The following is a 22,517-nucleotide window of genomic DNA, read 5'->3' as shown; positions in this document are numbered from 1 at the left end:
AAATATCTCTACCGTTTTGTAAAGTAAAAACCGGCTTTTCATTACCGGCACGAAAATTTACGTTTCTCATTCGCGGCGGTAGAGTGACATTTTCTGCTATGGCAGGGCGATACGCAGATTAATTATTCATGATATATATATATATATATATATATATATATATATATATATATATATTGTGAGTTTTGCTGCGCAACCGGCTAATTAGAACTCGGTTAACTCGTAAATTTTGCCGCATAGCGAAATTAGATGCGACATTTGCAATGCTATGTGACGTTATTTTTGCCAACATTTGGTAATTCACACGACATCAAATTAATTTCAACGTGCATGGCGATCGATTAATAAAGATGAAGATAAAATATAACACTCGGAGATGCGCTCGAAGGCAAGGAAGTATACGTACAACTCAATATGGTATATGTGTATGTATCTACACGAAATAGTATCGCTTCGCGAAGATAATTCTGACAAGCGTTCGCTTACAACAATCAAAACCTAGTCGCATTGTGTGAATGTATATCCATACGTGTGTCTGAGTTATATTCGTTATTCTCTAACAAATTTTTCCGTTTATCTATTAGGCCTTAACAACGTATTTTTCCTTTAATTCGCTTAGACACTAGTCGTCAATTGACGGCGCTATTCGCTAGGGAATTGAGAAGCCTTAAGAAATCTTCGCTGTTACTACATCAATCGATGGGAGGCGAATGCATCCACCTCCCGTTGCACGTGATAATGATATGACATTTAATGAAACGATATCGATGATATGCAGGTGCAATTTTAAGATGTCCGCTCGTCGAGACTCTGCGACTCGTGGGATCGAAAGGAATGCAGTCGAAGGAAGATCCTTTTAACGATTATCTCGGCATCTCCTTCTCGACTGAGAGACTCGGATCGCGCTATTTTCATGATATCAAAGTGAATCGGGGTCGCGGAATAATTTATGCGAAACTTGGCTGTCGTCTCGTCTCGACGAAAGGACACTCACGATAAAGCTCTCGGTACCGTGCATGGTTTACCTGCGGCCAATAATGAACGCGCAAAATATTTAGGAGAGCAATTTTTTTTCTCCACTTTGCACGTACATACAGAAAATTGGAGTATTCCCGCGAGTGTAAGCGAAAATTGTTAAATATTTGCTGGTCCGTAATGTTTCGTTGCGGTAATCTAATTCTCGTTTAATTCTCTCTCATCGATCGTAATTACTTACGAGTTTATTTATACGGCATATTTTGCAGAGAAAATAACTACGTTTAATACGGGTGATATGTAAATGCGTGATATAAACGCGAATGATTTACTAGCGATGATAAGATGTGAAATTTCGGCAATCTTTATGTACAAGAATTTAAAGTGTTATTTAATTCAAAACGAAAATAAAACACATCACGTGAGAAACGTAATAAAAATTTTCTCTCACCCACACACAAATTAATTCCAAACAGCGATTATGGCTATCATTACATTGCGTGCGACGCATATTAAAATAAATTTGCGATAATATTCTTGTGTGTGAGCTGACATAACTTATTTAGGAATTCAAGGACAATTCTGAATGGTTGAATTAAATGAACGAAAATACAAGACTTCATATAACTCTCAAGAAGAGAAAATATATCGCGATTGCGATTGCGGTTATATACAGACTCATGGTGCGTAAAAAAGATTACGACGACAGAGTCCAGAATAGATTTCCCATGAGTCCGTATTCGGAAATGGAGTTGATCCAAATGTCACAAAAGTGTGCGAATATCTGTGATTAATGGAAAATGGAAATGGAACAAATACACGCAAGAGCTAATGTAACCTTAGGAAGAATCGGCTCAGGAAACGTCCGCATGCGATATGCACATGCATATTTTGCATAAAAGCCAGCTCTGCATTGCGTCCCGGTATCATACGAGATCGTCGTTGAGTACGCAAGTAATGTACATTTGTAAAAAAAATGAAAACTACGCTACTGTAATAATTGTATAGTATCTTACGAAGGTTGGCGAAATTCCAAAACTCATTATGATATGTATGAACCGTGATTTATGAATATATATGATATTCATTATGAATAATTATGATAATACATTAATGCGGTTGGAGAGAAGGGTATGACGTCAATGTAAATAAATTATTTGGATAGCGGACACAAGAAAGATAACACTGATATGGAACCTGGGGAACGTACGTGCGAATCTCAAAGGATAAATCAATCGATCAATCGAATGACTAACCGATTTATTAGCGAGTATGTGAGCATGTTACCGCATGTGTTTCAACATTAATCCAAAATTGGGTAACGGCCGCAGGTAACCAGAGGCATTCGCCTGTGTCTGTATATGTGTATGACTTTGTGGTAAGTAACATGGACACCGTGTATAGGTATGCGATTTCTGGGAATGATATGTCGGACTGTGTATGTGTGAGGATGGTAGCATGGTGTGTGCCATAACTGTGCTAGCAGGCAAGTTGTAGACCCACACTGGGTGGCAACCTAATCCCACGTTCGCCTAATCATCCCACAGCTCACCGCGATTTATCTTCAACTTCCGTTTCCGTACGTACGTGAATGCATGTAGTAATATTCTCAGATACATTGTGCCCCGTCGTAAATTATCATTACACACCGTACGTATCCGTTTGCATCCGTAAGCACCTTTATTGTTGCATCGATAGTCTTAATTACGGGATATGTATTTGCTACCCTATTGTACCTGAATAATAGGGCGCCATATTTGAACACATAAGACACATAAATATTTTACAGATCAAACTAGGAAGATCGCTTTATATGTGTATATATACGAATCTCGAAATTCTTTTACATTTAACAATTCGTTTGCGACTATCATATTGACGTAACAATATCGTTGCAGCTCGAAAGACACTGGACCTGCATCTGACAGGTTTCCTTACGCTTCGCGTCAGACGCGTTTAATGTTCTGTATAATTTTACTGCGTTTACATTATCACCGAGGATTCGAGATAATCATTCACGGATGGCTGCTTACAATGAATCGCAAGATGGCGAATAAATGGGAAATACGTTTAATCGTCAGACGTGATTCTTGCTAAGTCAGACGACATTGAAAGATAGGTATGGAATAATTTGTGTACCTCAATTAATTTGAAAGGGCGACTTGAATCAAGGGCCAATTGAAGTCACACAATCTCGTCTGTCTATCTTTCAAATAAAATGATTCGTTTAATTACTGATCCAACAAAAAGTAAATTTTTATCAACGTTTCTAATAAATTGCACTCTTCTGTTTCTGTAAAGCTATTCGATCTCGAATTCAATATTTCTATAAATGGGATTTACATGATACACCCTATATATCATGGAACCCGTATTGTACAGTTCCGATCCTTTCGACATGTACGTTAAATAATGCAGTATATCAGGTCTTGAGTTTCCAATTTGGCGTGACTAATGGATTAACTAAGTTGACTGCGCCCCGCGTATGACTTTCAGTAACTTAAGTTATGGAGAGCGCTGAGTGTGCTAAAGTTACGCGTGACTTTATTACTTTGTCAGTTAGTCTCGCAACAATGGGGGAAGATATTTAATAAATCGCGGTGAGACGGAAACACGTCAACGGGGTATTTGCTAATGTCATTGAATCGCACTCGCAATTTATATCTGTTTAGTTAGTTATTCCCCTTATTTTCCTTTGTGCACGAAAGAACACTTTGCATCTTGCTGCTTTTACTTGTATATATATATATATATATATATATATATATATATATATATATATATATATATATATATACGGCATCGTTCTTCATGCTATTTACACGATATATATTCCGCCAAATTACCATCTTTACGGGCCCCGTATTTATTTTCTCGAAGACTACCCCAGATGCGACCTCTCCGACATATGTCACGCCATTTTTTACTTTACCTTGACACTGCGTATTTATCATCGTAACTTTTCCTCTCACATAAGGGAGACCATTTTACGCTCCACTATCCCCGAACAGTTTTTTTTTCTCATTACCGGAGTGCCCCTTCGGGGAAACCGAATAATGAAACTTAATTGTACTTTAAGAAATTTTGTTATACGAGTAGCTGCGATTGTAAACTTTTACATCATCAAAAGCAAAATAAAATTCTATCGGGGTATAATCAAATTGTTCTCTAACTTTGCAGCTGAAAAACTTTTAGATATAATAAATGTGTCATACTCTTTTTTTTTTATCTGACAGTTTGTAAAAGAATCATCTTAAAAATGAACGTGTCGCGCGCGTAAACGAGCGATTGGAAGGAGAGAGATCTATGTAATCGATCATTCCATTATTCCAGCCAGTTTCCCTATAGCGAATCGTGCTAGCTCGCGTTGTCGATATATCGAAAACTGGCAAGTTTGCGCCTGGCTGGATTGCCAGACAAATCAATTAAAATTAATCCATGCTGTCAACTGCACAGTGAAAAAATACAGTAAAATTGCGAGGAATGTTGATGGAAAAACGATTGCATCAAAAATCATAGTAAAAACAAACAAGAATTGAATAACATTTTATATCGTGAACTCTATTGTAAAAAATAATATTTAAAAATGAATCTTTCTCTCTCTCTCTCTCTCTCTCTCTCTCTCTCTCTCTCTCTCTCTCTCTCTCTCTCTCTCTCTCTCTCTCTCTCTCTCTCTCTCTCTTTTCATTAAGTTTTGCTGTAAGATTCTATTATTCACGTCTGACGACTAATTTTTCCGCCACATCGAATTTTTATGTAAGAATACGCATAGATTATTCCCTTAACGTCGCGTCCCTGTAATATCTTATTAAACATTAAAAAGAAACAAATGTAGGATTTTGTTTAGAAATGTGAGCGTGTGAGATGCTATGAGCTACGTTCATTTTTCATTATGAATCTTTATCCCTTTTGTTATCCCGATTATCACACAAAAGTTTATATACTACGGTTTTTATTTCCCCTCCGGAAAAAACACACGACTAAACATTTTGTTATAGTATTAATTGACACAAATCTACCGCATAGGTTAAAGTGATATACATATGTAGATATATACCTTCATGTATATATATATATGTATATATACGTGAATTAGGCGTACATGTGTGTGAGATGTGAGATGTGTCGATGGCAAAGAATATCCTTACAATGATACACTCTATGTACGTGATAGTATGTGTGTGAGAGAGAGCCAAGAAAAAATCGGCCTGGCGTGTACCACTGTTCGAGCAATAACTCGACGAGAAGACGAGATTACGAGCGTGTGTGCCAGACACTTATAGTGATATATATCACGACAGTATACATATACAATTATTAATGACAATTATACTTTTTATACTAGGCATTTAGTACGTACTTAACTCGACGCGAACGCGGTAGTACTCGCTCCTTTCGCTCATTACGCTCATATAAAAGTGAGAAACGGTAGAGAATTGGTCTGGTCGCATATTGGCCTCGTATCGCCGTCGATTCTTCGGAAAACTCATAATTCGACTGACGGAAGCTCGACAAAATCCGATCGATCAGTCCTCATCAACTACACTGGGGAGACAATTCGCGAGTCCACGGGCCGATTATGTCACGCCAGTCGAATCTTGCTCGATTATCTCGAAGGCGATTCACAGAACGTGCAGGAGTCAGCCGCTTGTCTCGCAAGACTCGCTCGGTGTAGCTCGTTGCAATTAAAAATCCCTTACATCGATCGAATCATCCAATTAAAAGGTGTTTCACTCTCGCTTCTTCAATGCTTCTTTTCCTTTTTTTTTTTTTTTTTGTCTTTCTCGCTCTTCAACAAAGTTTTACGTGCCTTCTCTCGAGTCGAACCGTTGCAATTTGCGGAAACAAATTAGACATTAATGAAACGTAATGAGAATTCTTTTCAAGTCTATTGAAATATTTGTCGACGCGAGACAATCGCGGATTTTAACGCGAGTAACTTGTGCGGAAAAATAAACTGTAAAACTATACGATGCGAGAAACTGAGTTGACTATCCGTCGCTTTCGTAAAAGTATTAAATTAAATAATTATAGCTTGCTATAAATTTACGAGCGGTCGTAAAATTAAAGGGGCGAAAAAAGAACACAATGGCTTGCATGCAGGCATCCTCTTGTTATAAAGTTTTACGTTAATTCGCGACTATACTTGACAACACCTTGCTAACGCACGTGTATCATCAACAACCATTAATTAGCAGTCTGTCATTCTCTCTCTCGTCGTTGGTAGAGGCGAGGATGATTAAAGGAAGCTATATAATAGGAAGGAAATGTCAACCGTACGTTGTTATGCAAAATAGCGGTTTGTCGATAGTATGATTGAAGATGATACTATGCGGAAGCGAAATTATCATTGTAATATTTTTTTCCGACATACATTTAACAAATTATAAATTGGCATTTAAAATGTGTCTCTTTCAAATGACATGAATGTATCTACGACAAAGTTAACGAGCGCTTTATTTTCAATTTTTTATAAAATTCAGTTTCGCCCGCGCGCACTCGTTTCCTTAACATGTCGTAATTAACAGGAAATAATTTTCCTTCAATTTCTGCTGGTAAAAGGAATCTGCGTTTGGTTTTATTGTCTCGTTAAAAATGTTCGCTCGACAACGTTGAAATAATCGGACCGTAAGTTAAAATAAATTAACATAAAAAATTATAATTCCTTTTATATACATGAGACACGGCAAAGTGTTTCTTTATCCAGCCGTGGGTTAATTTTAATTGGTCTTTACACGGAAAATGTAATTGCAATTATCGCGAATGTGTAAAATCTTTCCTTTATCGTCTCCATTTTCGAAAAAAACGTGAAGTTAACGTTTTTTTTTTTTTTTTTTTCAGAAACATTACGTGTAAATGGATTAAAAAAATGATTTAAAAAAAATGTTGTACAAAATACTTTCTTTCAGAGTACATTATAAAATGAGCGAAAGTGAAACTTTGGATGCAATTGCAGAGATTGTTTGTCCTTATTGTTACAAATGCACAAAGCTCGACGACATATAATTTCGAGAGATTTGCCGGTTTCTTATCACTTATATATCCATGAAGGAACTATCTCAAAGATACATACTTCCTCCTTCCTTAATTTCCCTTCTTCGTTCTTTCTTTCTTAAGGTAGCACAAAATCTTGTTATCTTCTTCTTATTATTGACTCTTGTACTGGCGACGCCGGTTTCGGTACTTTCTCGATCCTATCCACTTTAAGAAATAACGTCTAAGATTTATGACTTTTCTGACAAGTGTGAACCTTTGTTACATAAAGTTCTCTAATATCCGAAAATAATTCTTGGTAGTTTATTAGGAGTTTTTATGGTAACCCGAACTTTTTCACTACTAGAAACTCTCTGACCACGATATACATTTTCACATCTGCTTTTATACACATTTTTTTACTCCTTTCCTTATAGTCGCTTTCGAATGAATATGCCAGTATCGAAATCAGCGTCTTTACATATATTTCAAATGCCAGGTACTGCCCCAGTCACCTAATTCTAACACTGAATTACGCAGAATATTAGCTTAAGTACAGTACTATAATACGGCTGTAAATCTTTAGATACGGAAGCATATGTATCGGACGTGAATGTTTATGTGTGGTATATATGTCTTTCGCACGCGTATTCATATAATTCATTCATTCGATCATTACTGGGTCTTTACGAAGGTCGAATGCTCGACGGTACACGCAATGCGATCGATCGTAGGAAATATGCACGTCTGTTAATGAGAACAAGAAAAAATGTTTAAGATGCAAGCTATCCACAAATGGTTGTAACACTCGCTGTCATTTATATACACCTACAATTATCGAAACATAAATTAAATTCACTCTCTTGTTTGTGTAAGATGTGTATAAAATAGAATAAAGTAGAAATTAAATACAATAAAAAGAAAAAAAGAGAGAAAACTTTAATATTAAAATTGTATTAATCACTTACTATTACGCTTGAATTACGTATAATACATAATAGGAATTTAAAAGCTCAAATTATACGAGTTCGATGCATATAAATGACATTTCAATTATCTAATGATCATGATATAGTTCTATTACGCTACTACGGTATAAGTAATGTATACTAATTATTATTATTATTATACGACGTACATATTAATGATCATTAGTCTTGTCGCTTTCCACCTTATTACCTTAGTTGCACTGTAACGTACGATGACAGTTAGAAAAATTTTGCGCGCGCCCTGTGTATTTTCTCCGGCGTGACACGTGCATTCCACGAATGTATAATATGTATCTGCATCGGTCGGCACGAAGATTATCGGAGGGATTTGTCGGTTTTATTTATTTTTTCTTTTTTTTTCTAGGAGATGCTCCTGTCTCTCGGAAGAAAATCTACGAGATAAAATTCCCGCCGTTATTTCGCTTCGCGAGGGAGAGCGGGGTAGAAAATGTAACAAGAGTACAAGCTGCGGAGATATTGTCGGCGTAATACTGTCTCTCACGTGACGGCGCGGATTACGAGACGCGAGGTATCGATTTTTCCACGTTCACGCGCGATTGAATGGAATATATTGGCCCGCGAAAAATGTATCGCTGCAACGAGTAGCGCGTCGTATCCCTGGATGGCATTAATATCGGGACCACGATATAAGCGCCGCCGATTTTGGAAGTCCTTGTGCTTACGACGTTGTGTTAACCCGATCACACGAGCAATAGCCCCTGCCTACTTAATCGATTCGAAAATGCGTTAAGTGAAAGTGATTCGGACAATCGTCAATGTTGATAGGAAACGTTGATAGTAAAATGACAAATGCTTGCTCTATACACGTCGTATTTGCGCGAATGGTACGAGAATGGTGCGAGCGAATAATGGCGGATGAAAGTGCGCGATATTCTATGCCAGGAACTAAGAGAGCGCGGTTCACATTCTTATATATATTTCAGATCGCTTTAAATACAGTCTCAAGATGTTTGATAGTTGCGTGTTGCGACGTAAGACTTGTATGTCGTAGTTATACATTTATACAGCATCTCAAGTACGTTTCTTAAGACACGATCTTAAATATATAGGATTAGAGCATGAATACCGCCTTAAGAAATATACCATATTTCCCTACATACCGTACGTTTATTGTTTGCACGAATCACGCAAAATGTACATTTACACCAGCGCTTAATTGCTCCGAGTTTCTCCGTCTCGTTAAACGACTTGTCGCTCTAATAGTCTCGCGTCTGAAAACCCATTTTGTGCTCTTTTCGCGGGCTCTCGTGACGCTAGTTCTTCTAACGGTACACATCACGTGCCTTTTATTCCGCGATGTAGTAGTTCTTTGTAGATCCCGGTGTACATAGGAAACGGCGGGACCATTCGCTGGCGCAATTTCTACTCCGGATCGTTTCCACACACACACACACACACGCACACACACACACACACACACACACATACATACATACATACATACATACATACATACACACGCACACGCATCCATTTTCTTCACTCTCGGTGATCCGCAAGTATTTCCGTTCTGTTTCTTTACAGGTGTTTAAGGGAGCGATGAATTTCGATGTTTTACGAAATGCGAGTTTCCGCGAGTGTCTGCGCGACGCACGTTCTTATCGCTATAATGTGACTTGTCGTTATGCCCTTTTTTATGATCCTCAGGTAACGTTTCAAATGCGCTAACAATAATACTCGATATAATTATAATTTGTAAGTATATAATTATTGACAATGGGAGACATGGAAAATAATAGAAAAATAATAAGTAAAATAATGAAGATGAAATATTAAAAAAGGTATGAAATATTTTTGTTTATAAACAACACCGTGCCGCAGGCATATTTTCACAACACTTTTTTACGTCGCGCAGACACACAGCAGCAAATTCTAACGTTATTAGTTACTACCTTAAAGCGTACATCTACGAATAAAGCACCATCTATAATATTAAGTCTAAAATGCTTATTAAATGAGCTTCTCGGTGGCCGCGTTGGATCTCGAGATCAATCATCGTCAATCACGATAAATCGATCGTCACCGAAACGACGTCCCTTGTCCCTTAGAAATATTGCTTGGCCAAGCGTTAGTGGTGTTACACTTAAATTGACTAGTACCGTTTGTAACGTATGTCTCGTACAACCATTTTAGAGGCTGCGCGCCTCTTTAACAACCTTGGTGAAAGAGGGCGAAAGCAAAACTGTCGTCGCCCTCTTCGATAGCAAAGCTTGACTTCCTTTTGGTGTCGAGCACACCATATTGACTATGTGTACGTGTCCTTTGGTGGCACGATCTTAATTTTAAAACGCCAAATATTAATTAATTCGCAGTATCTCTTGTCCGCTTTACAGTCGGTCGACATACCAGCGCACTCGACATTCGAAAGTACGTGCCACATATAATTTGAATTTGAAGCACGTGAAGAATCAATTGTCAAAAATGTACATTAATCGCCAAACGGTCGAGGCGCTAAAGTACCGACATTGTGGCTGATTTTTAGCGTGTGCAAGTACATCGATAAAATAAAATACAAATTCAGACTTTTGATTAATTATCAATATTTAAATTAAATATAAATTAAATATCAATAGTGATTAAATATCGATATCAGGGATAGATGTCATGCTCAATGAAACATACGATGCTAATCGCCAAAATAATGTGCAAAAAGTGCAAAAATAAATGTAATACATGTTAATTCACAATTTTACCCAACCTCCGAATGTCGAGTACGCTTTACAAAGATTTTCGTGTCCTCACTTGATCATGATACTCACTGCCGTGGGTCCCTGCGAGATAGCGTTTTCCTTCGAGGCCTCTTCGACCTCCTTGAGCTTCTCCTCGGCCTTACGTTCCTTCAAGGCCTTGAGCAGCTTCCACTTGGACCCGGGCGGGCCAGGACTCACCTGGCCCTCCTTCAATGTCGTGTCCGAGCTTCCGCAGGACGAGGAGTCGATCTTGATCTTCGGTAGACTCAAGGTCGCCGTGGTAGCCGTCTCGGCGCTACCGGCTCCGTCGCGCTCGAGGCCTTCAAGGACAGTGCTTTCAGAATCCCAAGCTCCCGGGATGCTGACCGACACTTCGCTAGGTGGTACACTTACGCTACCTTCGCGGGATAGAGAATCCGAGCCCTGCGGCATCTTCTCGCTGTGACGTAACGTCGAACCGTTGGAACTTCGTCGCGATTGCTGTTCTTCGAGGTCCTTCGGTAACTCCTCCTCTTCCTCGTCCATCGACTGTTCGGGACTGTCCGGACCGGATGTCTCGCCGGATGAACCCTCCTCCGTGGATGGCGGAGCCTTTTCCTTCTTGGCTTCCAGCTCGTGTGCCCATGTATGATAATCAGTCACCCTGGCGAACACAGCCTCCACGCTTTCCGCGGACTTTCGTTTCGGAATAGGTTTCTCGTCGCGATATCTATTATCGCTCTCTTCGAAGCGATGCTCCTTGATGACTGTACCGTTCATTCTAGTAGTTCGTGGTTCTTCTCTCTCCTCCTTCTTCTGATTTTTCGGCTTTGTGATGGCTTTGAGTTTAAGCTCCTTCAATACAAACGACATCTTTTCTTTTACCGTCTCGTCCGGCTGGAAAGCTTCGTCTTCGGGTTCCTCGATCAGCACTTCAGTCATCTCCATTTCTCCAGACTGCCTCTCCAACTCTTCGAGTTTTCTCAATTCATAACAGTACCATTCGTCTTCGGAATCGATCGAGTCCTCGGTGCTTTGTCGCCTCGAGGACACTCTCGATGTGCTCCTGTACGAATGTGTACTGCGATTATCTTCATCGGGTTCTCCCGGCCGCGAACCAGTCCAAGGAATCTCCAAAGACTGTTGGTGGCGCGGTAGAAACCGTGTACCTCCCGTGCTACTATAACCTCTCATGCTAGACGCTGACGGGCTACCTTCCGACGGCGGAGCTTCCTCTGACAAACTAGTAACAAGTTCCGGCAATTTTACATTGCTTGATTTTTCGCTCTTCTCGGACACATCTTCCGGATATTCGAAACTTGTTTCCAGAGTTTGCGCTGGACTTTCCTCGACGGTTTTCTTTTCATTATTACTCTCCTCGCTCGCTGGTTGCTCATCAGATACTGTTGAAGATTGCCGTTGACGATATTTCCCGAGAGCTCGAGACACGGCAAATTCCATGCTCGAGCCACCAATTAAAGTGACGGGGGGCAGTTTCGGCGCCTTCTCGTTAGGCGCTTCGTCTGAGCTACCCGTCGATCTCTTGATGTCGCCGACTGTTTGGAAGATCGATGATCCACCGGATCCTGAACCGGTACTTTTTCCCGAAGCTTCTTCCTCGAGCATACCTAATTGATCGTTTACGTCAATTACGTGCTCGTTAACCTCAATCTTTCTCGGTTCTTTCTCCTTGGTCCACGTATCCTGAAGAACTTGTTGATGTAATTGCTCTTGGTGCTGTTGAATTTGTTGTTGAAGCGCTTGTTGCTGCTGCTGGAGTGTCTGCTGCTGCTGGAGCGCCTGCTGCTGCTGAAGCGTTTGCTGCTGCTGCTGAAGCGCTTGTTGCTGCTGAAGCATCTGCTGCTGTTGAAGCATCTGCTGCTGCTGAAGTAGTTGTTGTTGTTGAAGCGCCTGATGCTGCTGCTGTTGCATGTAATCCTTTTGTTGCGTTTGAATCTGCTGTTGCTGTGCCATCATCTGGTGTTGTTGTGCCATCATTTGTTGCTGTTGCTGTTGCGTCATCATTTGCTGCGGCTTTCTTTTCATGCTCGCAGTTTTTACCTTGGCAAAGAAAGGCGGTTCTTGAACAATGTCAGATATGACGCTATCTTCGTCCTCTGACAAACCGCTCTGTCTACCGCTACTCCATTCAGTCTCAGACTGTTCTGGATCGGATAAAGACTGCGACTGATGGCTGCGACGTTTGGCTTTCTGAAGAATACCGGAGACGGTAGAAACCAGTGTATGCTTTTTCTTTTTCCTGGCAGCCTGACCTCTACCTCGGCCTCTACCTACCATCTCAGCAGGCAGTCTCTGCTGAGCGTCTTGAGGCATGTCCAGATCTTCTCTTCTCACTCCACCCGGTAGTGATTGACTCCTGTGACGTTTACTGAGATGCAAATCAGGTAACCAATTGCTCATAGAGCTCATTGCATTTTTCAACGAAGAACCTCTTCTAATCTTTTTCGACAGCTTGCTGTTGTCGACTTCGTGATCTTTCAAATTTGAGGCAATGCTGATATATCCGGATTGCGAAACTATCACACTCGAGGCGTCGTAATATTCACCCTGCTGCGTCTGCTGTTGTTCTATGGATATCCTTCCACCTTCGTGATCTTGAATATACTGATGTTCTCTCTGCCATTGTCTTTGATAACCATCCGCGAGTTGCGCGCTTTCAGCATTGCTCAATCGTTGACTATATGATTGATACTGCTGTTGATAAGCTTGTGGATAGTTTTGATTTGCATAAGTATGATGCTGCTGATATGCCGCATGTGCCTGATAGGCCGGTGGCTGAGGATACCTACGGTCCGTATACGGGCTCTGAGAGTAGCTACCGTCGGAGGTTAAGGATCTAATGCTGGAAGACGTCGAATCGTGAGGTATCTGTTCCTCCATCGAGTTCAGCCACGACGTGCTCTCATTGGTCTCCGTTCGCGGTAGATTAGTCGCACTGGTCGGATAGTACGAGAGAGCATCGGTGATGTTGCCGGTGGGAAACATCGTGCGATACATCGCCGCCTTGTATCCTTCGTGATTTGTCATGCCATCCGTAAATGAGCTTCCACGCAACGGCTTCTTTACGTGAACATTCGTGGCGCTCGTCGTCTCTGTGTATTGAAGAGCGCCATAACTTTCCTGATAGTTGGTATATTGCTCCAGCGAATCAGAAGAAGGATAGTAAGCCGAGGTAGTAGTCTTGGGCCCGTAGGAACCGGAACCACTAGTGTATACGCTCGTAATAACTTGCTGTCGATTACTACCAGCCACGGAGTAAATGGCCGGTTGTTCTGATCTGTAGATATAATCTGTACTTGTGCCGGCAGGCATTGAGAAAGCATGCTGAAGACTCTGTTGACGACTGCGTTTCTTGGGACTCTGACAGGTAGTGGTTACACCCGGAGCTGGCGGAGGTACAAATGTATAATCTTCCTTGACCGGTGACTTGCTGGCGGTCGTATATACTAAATGATTCATCGTTGTTGTGTAAGGAGGATGACTGGCCGTAGTCGTCAAAGTACTTGCGAAAGCGTCTCTACCTTCGGGAGTATCGTAGAGAGGTTCCTGTGTAATGGCGACGGCGCTGGTCGTTTCGGGAAGCGGTGGTATCGGACTGGAGATCCTGGCGGGCTGCGTGCTGGGTACAAGATTGCTCGTACGGGTGTGATCCACCGAATAGGAAGTCAACATTTTAGCGATAGAGCTCTTCGGAGAACTCGGCGACTTATCTAAACTGCTCCAGCCACTCATGGATGATAAACCGGAATCGGATTTTGCCGTTACTATATTGGCGCTACTGGATTTAATCGTGTGTTTCGGCGAGACTCTTGGTGACTTGGGCGAATGAGGAGTGCGGGGACTGAGACGACCTTGTTCCATGGAGACCAACTTCTCCGTGTTTCGCAAGAAACTTGGGCTTTGAGATCTTTTTGCGTCTGGTTCTCGCTGATCGGCGCCAGGCATGAGGAAGGATTCGGTTGTGTCTCGCGGCGCCGGCGGAGGTGGTGAGCTAGGCGACGGACTAGGTGGCGTCCGGCTTTCTTGGAATTCGAGATTAAGCCGAGCCGCGCTACCAAAATAACCATCTTGTCTCGTGCGAAGACCTTGGACGCTATGAACGCTTTGCACGCTACTGGCTGACAAAGTGGGCGACGACACCTTCTCGGTAGTTGTGCTATAAATATTGGGTGAAGCGCAAGTGACAGCCGCCGCGAAGCTTTCGGCCATCAAATCCGTTAGCTCTTTGTTCTCCGCATATCCTTTCGCAAAATTACCGACGTCAATCGGCAACTGAATCACGGGCTCTGGGCTTTTTTCCAATATAGCCGACGTATAACCTAATCTAGGCGGAGTATAGGTAGTCGAAATGGAGTCTAAGTTGCTCCTGGACGTAGTAGTCAGTCTTGGCGATATAGATCTCGTTGTGAAGTCGCCGTCAGTAGCCAGTCCGCTATCGGTACTGACTCTGGAAATTGATCTGCCGCCAGTAGAGCCGGGACTTTTAGAGAAGGTCCAGCTGTCGACGTCGGTCTCCGCGTAGATCTTTCTCAATTGCTCGTCTATACTACTTGCCTCCTCAGCCAGTTTTGCCTCGGCCTCGGACGAGTACTGGCTTCGCTTCGGCGAATCTATTAGTCTCGATTGCAATTCTATCAGATTCTGCGAATCCTTTTGCAGTTTACTAGTTAATCTGTCTATCTCGTGCAATTTTTCTAACGCCACCTGATCGAGAGAACTGAGTCTAGAAAGCTGAGCAAGATCTTGTTCACTGATGCACGGTGTGTTCCCTCGATAGCTTTTATAATCGGCCGCGCTAAATACCTCGCCTTCATCTTCATCTGCTTCATCTTGCTTTTTCATTATGGAGGTTTGTACTTCCTCTTTGGTCGGTTGGTTAGACAGCTCCTCCAGTTCTTTCTCTTTTGGTATAGCTTTATCAAAAATGCTAGGGTCCACCTCCTTCTTACCATTTATATCTTCATCTTCAGCTTCCTCCCAGATCATACCCAGCTGCGACGTCGGTCTCGATGTGTCGCCGCAAATCAAATCTTCTCTATAGGCGTTGTTTAGACTTCTGTAAAATGCCTCATCGGGTATGTTGCCCTCTTCCTCAAGGGTCTCCAAGGTATCGAGATTCCTGACATTTCTGTGCATGTCGGTAACTACAGTCGCGGCTGTTGTACTATCCTGCGTGAGCCCGTGCATCCTTGCTAGTTCCTGTTGAGCCAATTTTTCCCGCAATACGGTAGTATCCTCGATATCTATCGCTGCTCCTAGGCTCTTTGCAATCGCGTCCAATTCACCCACCGAGCCCTGCTGATTAGCCAGAGTCTCCTCGATGATATTTACGTTTTCGTGAGCGCCACCACTAGTATAAAACTCGATCAACTGACTGATCACAGTTTGCTGTTCGTACAGCAAGCCCTCCAGTTTTTCTAGTCTTTCCCACATCTTGATGTATTCCTGACTGAGAAGATCTAGCGCTCTCCACGCGTACTTGAGCTCGGTCTCGAGGATATTCAGTCTCGTGCCCAGTCTCTCCATGTAATCACCTATGATGTAATCGATGTTACCTTCGCCGGATGTGGCGTAGCTCGGCAAAACTGGCGAATGAGCCGGACTAGTCGGCGCCGGACCGCCCAATTTTGTTGAATCCATTTTTTTAGCCTTATCGGATTGCTACGCGTCGTAAATGCTTTATTGTTTTCTTTTAAACTTGTTTTTTTGTTACGCGCCTATGTTTCTATTTGACGATCCCTGAGGCGATTCATCGTATGTCGAGGTTCGCTTCTAAATCAAGTCACATCCCCTCTTGTGGACCAAGAAGGAATATGAATTGCAGCTTGGCGAACCTCATAGAGGCCATTGATGTAGTCGTATTTTTGGTCGTTGCGTCACGTTCCGTAATGATCTCCATGTTGACTCGTTTCAAATTTTCACATTTCACACAAAGTCTAACTATGTTCTACGATTTCTTGATCACCTTTATGTCTACATGTATCAAGTGTTTCTCTTCAGGTTTCGTTCTATAGGCTACACCACGAACACGAAGCTTGGAAGTCGAGGCGCGATCTTAATAGAAGGTTTGAGATCGCGCGATACTCTGCGCAAATGGCACTTTGTAACCAGTCTCGTACGTTCATGCCGCCGTTGTTATCTGCAAAATAGGAAAAGCCAACACGTGTGGCTTGGTACAAGGACAACCAAGTACCAAAATCCACGCCGACACAGTTTCCATGGTGTTTTTCTTATACATCTTACAATATACATCTTAAGATATCATATAATCGAAATAATAAAGTCAGAAATATGTTTAGGCCTTTGCTTACATCCTCAAAGCAAAAGAAAGTTTTGCAAATATTTTATACAATATAAAAAAAAATCAATATGATTAAAATATGTAAGTAATAATGTAATTTATATGAGCGCGTCTTTATTAAGATTTCTGTTTAATTGCGTCTCACTATATTCTCAATCTAAATTTAATAGCGCTGAACAAGTGAGACTCTATTTCGAAATAAAATCTTTAAATCGAAAAATCCCGTCAGATATGTGCCGCTTAAATATTATATCGCGTGATAAAATCGATTGATATAATTTATGAAAATAAAAGATTTAAAAACAGTACTTTTGTCACCCGTCGTCGTGCTTATTGATCTAACACCCGAAGCCGATTTCTATCTGTTGTCTTGCCATAGGATTACTCTTGCATATCTCCGGATGATCAAAATAACTATCACGACCTGAAAACCTACGGTCGATCGTATCTATATCCTGGATCCTTGACAAACTGTCGACGAGTCCATCTTTTACCATCGTTATTGCCATATCGCACGCATATCGATTCTGGTCTCTCCGCGTAGCTCTACTGTTACAATATATTCTCAGCGGTACAGCATAAAATTCTGCTCTTTATGTTTAGCAATCAAGTTACTACCGTTTCATAATAATAAGAAAACGTGTCGCTTAAACTAAGTTAATTCGAAATAATCGTGCAATCTCGAAAGTCGTTAACCTAATTTCGCTTGAATTATGCACAGTATTAAGAGGAGGAAGAGTTTTAATTATACAGTTGTTGACTTTATGTGACACGTGACAAGATTATGATAAAAGTGATGTCATCGGTATAGTAGATATAATACGTTATTTATTTCATATTACAATTGTATTATTTTAATATGTCAAGATTAAAGAAAAAAAAAAAAATTTATAACAACGTGTTCTCTAAACTTGTTTATCTTCTCAATTCAAGAATATTAATATTTACTCAGTGCATCGACAAGCGTTGTAAAATAAAATATCATACGTTTAGCATAATGTATTTAAAGTATCAGGCGGTATACTTAATCTTCGCCTTATACATGTATTACTTGGTTCTCAAGATCTTAACAGCGGGTGACTCGTTATTTACGATCGTATATCAGCCCAGACATGTATGCATTTATCATTGGTGCTCTTTTCATATTTTATACTCGGAATTTAGCTCCGTCGTTTCACGTGCTGCTTTTCTATCGGCTTCCTTCCGGTTAAGCGAGTCGCAGAGACCGAATATATAGAAAAGAATACCCTCGCGACGATATTACGCCATATACACCGCAGGCAGATTCTTTGCCGGGTCAAAATGGCCATTCACGAGTCGCATCACAAAAGAGTTATACGAAAGGTTGTGCGCCATTACTAAGGATTCAACTCGTGGAAGATTCCTTTGGATTACAAATATTTTCCCTCGGCGCGCCTCTTAGAATGACACAGCAAGCAGGAAACAAGGTTGCCCCCCTACGTACTCTACATATTGTCCTGTTTTAATATATTGCATTCTTATAACGCGTAAGTTTTTGCATCGTGCACCGTGTGCTTTAACCATGAACAGCGATGGTGTAAAATTATCGCCGTTAATCACATAATTAACAGCTATTAATATACCATGGCTATTTAGGTGATGCCAACGTGAATACGTTTTTTACGTGCCAGTTATTTTTATTGCTCGTCGATGTACGTCTTTCCGATTGCAGACAACTAACGGCACGTAAACACAGTAAAGCCAAATGATTATCGACCTACTATGTACTATGTACCAACTGGAATGTTTATTGCGCTATATCCATGTCATAGCACGATTACCATTCATGCGGTATTCAGGGCGGTTCACTTCTCGCGTGAGCTTTATATTTTTCATGTCACAAGGCGGTCATTACTGACACGATAAGTATCATTCGATACTCAGTCAGCGGCGGCAAAGCCATTTTTCATTTTCCTTCGGTTCTTTCTACATCTCCGTAAATGTGAATGAAAACGGCGACGCCGTAATAAAGCGAATCTCCGGACGTATCGGACCTTTTGCCTGTTTTACTTTAAGCCAACTTAAGCTGTGCCTCGCAGCTAATTCAATTAAGAGCGGAAGTCCCACGGATTGGAGACGGAAAATCGAGTATTTCAACGCAACAAGTCAGACCATACGTCGAATATCACGCCTGTTGAATAGATTTCATTTGCAAAATCGTCCCGAGATACCGTAAGATTGTTCTCTTATCGAAGATGATATGAATATCTTTGCAAAGTTAATTCGAATTTGCGAATTAAATTGACACAGTATTTTCTTATGATCGATTTTAAAGAATCTTTTACAGCTTCACGGAGGGTTTTTGTTTTCAAAGAGAATTTCGATGAGGCCATAGGAATAAAGTGGATAAAATGTCAGCTAGCGCGACGAGGGATAGAATTTATTATACTTTACACGCAGGAGAAATATTCGTTAGAAAATTTGGGAATTTTTCGAGAATCTAATGTTTTGTCTCGAGTTTGCCTTATATCATAAATCTCTCACGAAAAACTGTGCGCTTTTATTAACATATAAAACGCTTTTTTACATGAGGAGAAAATTACAAGTTTATATGCTTTAAAACGCAGTGATTTATTTATTCTTTTACAATATATGATATTTGATGATTTGTAGATATGCATACTTATGTACGGATCCACGCGACATAAGCTTTCGTCCAACGGAAAATAACATAAAATACTTTTAGCCAGGTGAAGCATCTCGTTAGAGAAAAACCGTCATCCTGCCGCTTCTGGATAGCGTGAAAGACCGTAATCTTGTTAAAAGGGGCCGAGATTAATTCACAACACGTCACGTACACCGAAAAATAGGACAACCTTGTGGGATTTTGCAGTTTACCACCAGAGATTTTCTTATGTATGCACGGGTTTATGAAGGAAGTTTTCCTTTGAAATACGAGCGTGAAACTGGTGTAACAGGAAAAGAGAGAAAGAGATAGGTGGGGAAAGAGAGAGAGAGAGAGAGAGAGAGAGGCGGGGGAGAGGAGAAGAGAGTGCTTAAGGATAAGAAAAAAAAAAGCTTAGTTATTGTTATTTGGAAATTATATTGTTGCGGAAAGTTGCTACTACTTGATATCTGGATATACGTTGCTTAATATGCTCCATAAATTTTAATTTTCAATTTCATCATGACACAGTTATTAAGACTTTTCTTGAAAAGATATAAATTCCGAGATTGCAAAAAATCTCTTTAATGCTTCCAGAGAGCTTCCAAAAATATTTATAATATATTTTCTAATATATTTATTTCTTAAGTCATCTTTTGTATTATTGCTGTCTTATCGAGATAATTGCGATATCAACAATTTCATTACGATATGCAAAAAAATTTCGCATTTTTCCCTTCGTTATGGCTTCATCTTGAATGAAAGTTCTCATTTTGCCGATGATCACGATAATATTGTTTTTACTTGGAGACCTACATACTTCCGTAGCCATTCCTAAGAATCTTTTCAGCCATTCCTAAGAAGTATATATATATATATGTAGGTCAAGGGTTGTGCCAGAGAGAAATGGGATACGAGAGAGACCGGCTAATCCCATTTTCGACTGGGGGAAAATTGTTTTCTGCGGATAAGGTCAACAACGAGATTGATAAACCCGATGTCGCAAAAGTTAGTTTTTCGAGATAATATATCGCATAGGTAAAGTTCATCAGGAAGCGTCAAGCAACAGGTTTCTCTTGCTGTTTCGATATCATTAATTGTTGTAAGACCATACTTGCGCGGCAGAAGCCGTCCGATAATCTCGTTTCAAGATGAAAGAATTAATCTGTATTTTGCCGAAGCAAACATCGCGCTTAAACTGTTACCATAGTTTCTCCATAAATTCTTAATCAACAAAAGCATCGCATAAATTACTTTTGGAAATATGATAATAATGCAATCTCAATGTAACGAGTCATTTAGCATAATCCAAAATGCAACGAGCGTGATCAACTTAATTGTTATTGCTTGCTTCTATATGCTTGTTGCTGCTCGTCTATGTTACAACATTTAACGAGCCAACGACAATTTCACTAATACTCCAATATTCACTGTCTATAATTCAATATTCATTATTCACTGTCTATAATTCAATATTCATTATTTGTAATACCATAGTGGAATTTCGTAGATAAATTTAATTATACATCGAAAACGTGGAATAAGATATTATATTAATATGTACTACTAATTATAATTATAAAATATAAAATTAAAATAGTCATATATATAAATATATATATATTATTATATGTAATATATATTTATATATTTATTTATTAAAATATATAAATATATAAATTAATATATATATAATTGTATATATTTATTTAGAAAATATATTGTATATATAATAAATACATATTTTTTGAGTGAATATAAAATTTTGCACAAATAAAAAGATTACAAAATATTTTTTGTATTAATTGTTCGCGGGCTCGCTCGTATTGTCAGGCGACAGATTTACAAGATGCGTTTTCGTAATATATACAATATATTGTGGTTTTCCAACAATTTAGTTTATCCCCGATAAACCACATCGTGTTGTGGAAGAGGCATTATGGTATAGGAAACAACTGGCAGTGGTTTCGCTGCATCTATACATATGTGTGTGTATTTCGATATCATGCAGTATTCTTGTTTAAAGTTTATTACGAGTGACGTGCGTTGTAAAAATAAAAACTATTTTTTCCTTAGGTCTCTTAAGTTATCTGAGCCAAATGATCAAAACATAAAAAATATATATGAAAATTATTTGCTAATTATTTGCTACTTTTTGCTATAAAAAATACTTCTTTTGTTCTAGCCATTAAAAAATTATGAAGGGCTCGATAGCTTAATCTTAAGTTATCTGGAAGATAATTTGGCTCAGATAGCTTAAGAGACCTTTTTTCTTTCCTAGTTAGAAGCTATCAAAGATTCGGCTGCCATCGATCAATAATTAATCCTACTGAGCGACAAGATAGAAACGTGATGGTCCCGTGTATATATGTCGGTAAAGTACTTTTGCTTATAACATTTAATGACTTTCGAACATAATACAATGGTCCATAATATTTATAGGGGATCTTGCCAGAGTTGTCACTTATGACAAATATTCCACTCGCGTGTTTTTAGTCGAATTTTCAGATTCTGCAAACTATATTCGCGCTAGTCATTTTGTTATACGTATCCGTTTCGTTAGTTGAGGCTAATGTTTAAAAGAAACTCGATAATTCTGCTTTCAGTTCCCGATTTCGTCGGCGCTGTCTGGTTCTGTCTTCGATATTTCGCTGAAGCGAGTTCGAGTCGGTACCTCTAAAGTTTTCATAATACTTCTCGCTTGGTTTCACTCAGAGCCGATAAAACGGCCATCGCCGCCCTCACGGACGCATAAATATACCCGAGACCATTAGAAGAGGATTTACGTGGCTTCTTCTTCTTCTTCCAACTAGAGTTTATTTCTCAACGAGTAGGTAGGTAAGAACCTACGGCGAAATGAAATTGGATTTCACTTGTAAGTCCCGTACAAGAACTTCAATACGCGAGGTTAAGTATTTACACTCGTATTCGTCTGATGAAGA

General features: G+C 40.0%; 1 protein-coding gene across 11 annotated transcripts in view; it reads right to left on the bottom strand.

The window, feature by feature from the left end:
- Unc-13 (unc-13) overlaps positions 1-22,517 on the bottom strand; it is a 104,426-nt gene that overhangs the window by 49,145 nt on the left and 32,764 nt on the right. For 9 of the 11 annotated variants that reach the window (XM_072893172.1, XM_072893178.1, XM_072893179.1 and 6 more), the window contains exon 2: positions 10,718-16,787. In XM_072893172.1, the coding sequence (XP_072749273.1) occupies positions 10,718-16,288 (5,571 nt within the window). In that variant the 5' untranslated portion in view covers positions 16,289-16,787. Of the gene's footprint in view, positions 1-10,717; positions 21,235-22,517 lie in introns of those variants that run through there. The other 2 variants (XM_072893177.1, XM_072893174.1) reach the window with 2 other exon arrangements.

This window comes from Anoplolepis gracilipes, chromosome 5 (genome assembly GCF_047496725.1).
Source record: "Anoplolepis gracilipes chromosome 5, ASM4749672v1, whole genome shotgun sequence".
Lineage (NCBI taxonomy): Eukaryota > Metazoa > Arthropoda > Insecta > Hymenoptera > Formicidae > Anoplolepis > Anoplolepis gracilipes.
The sequence above is the reverse complement of the archived record's forward strand: the minus strand, read 5'-3'. Positions and strand labels throughout refer to the sequence as shown.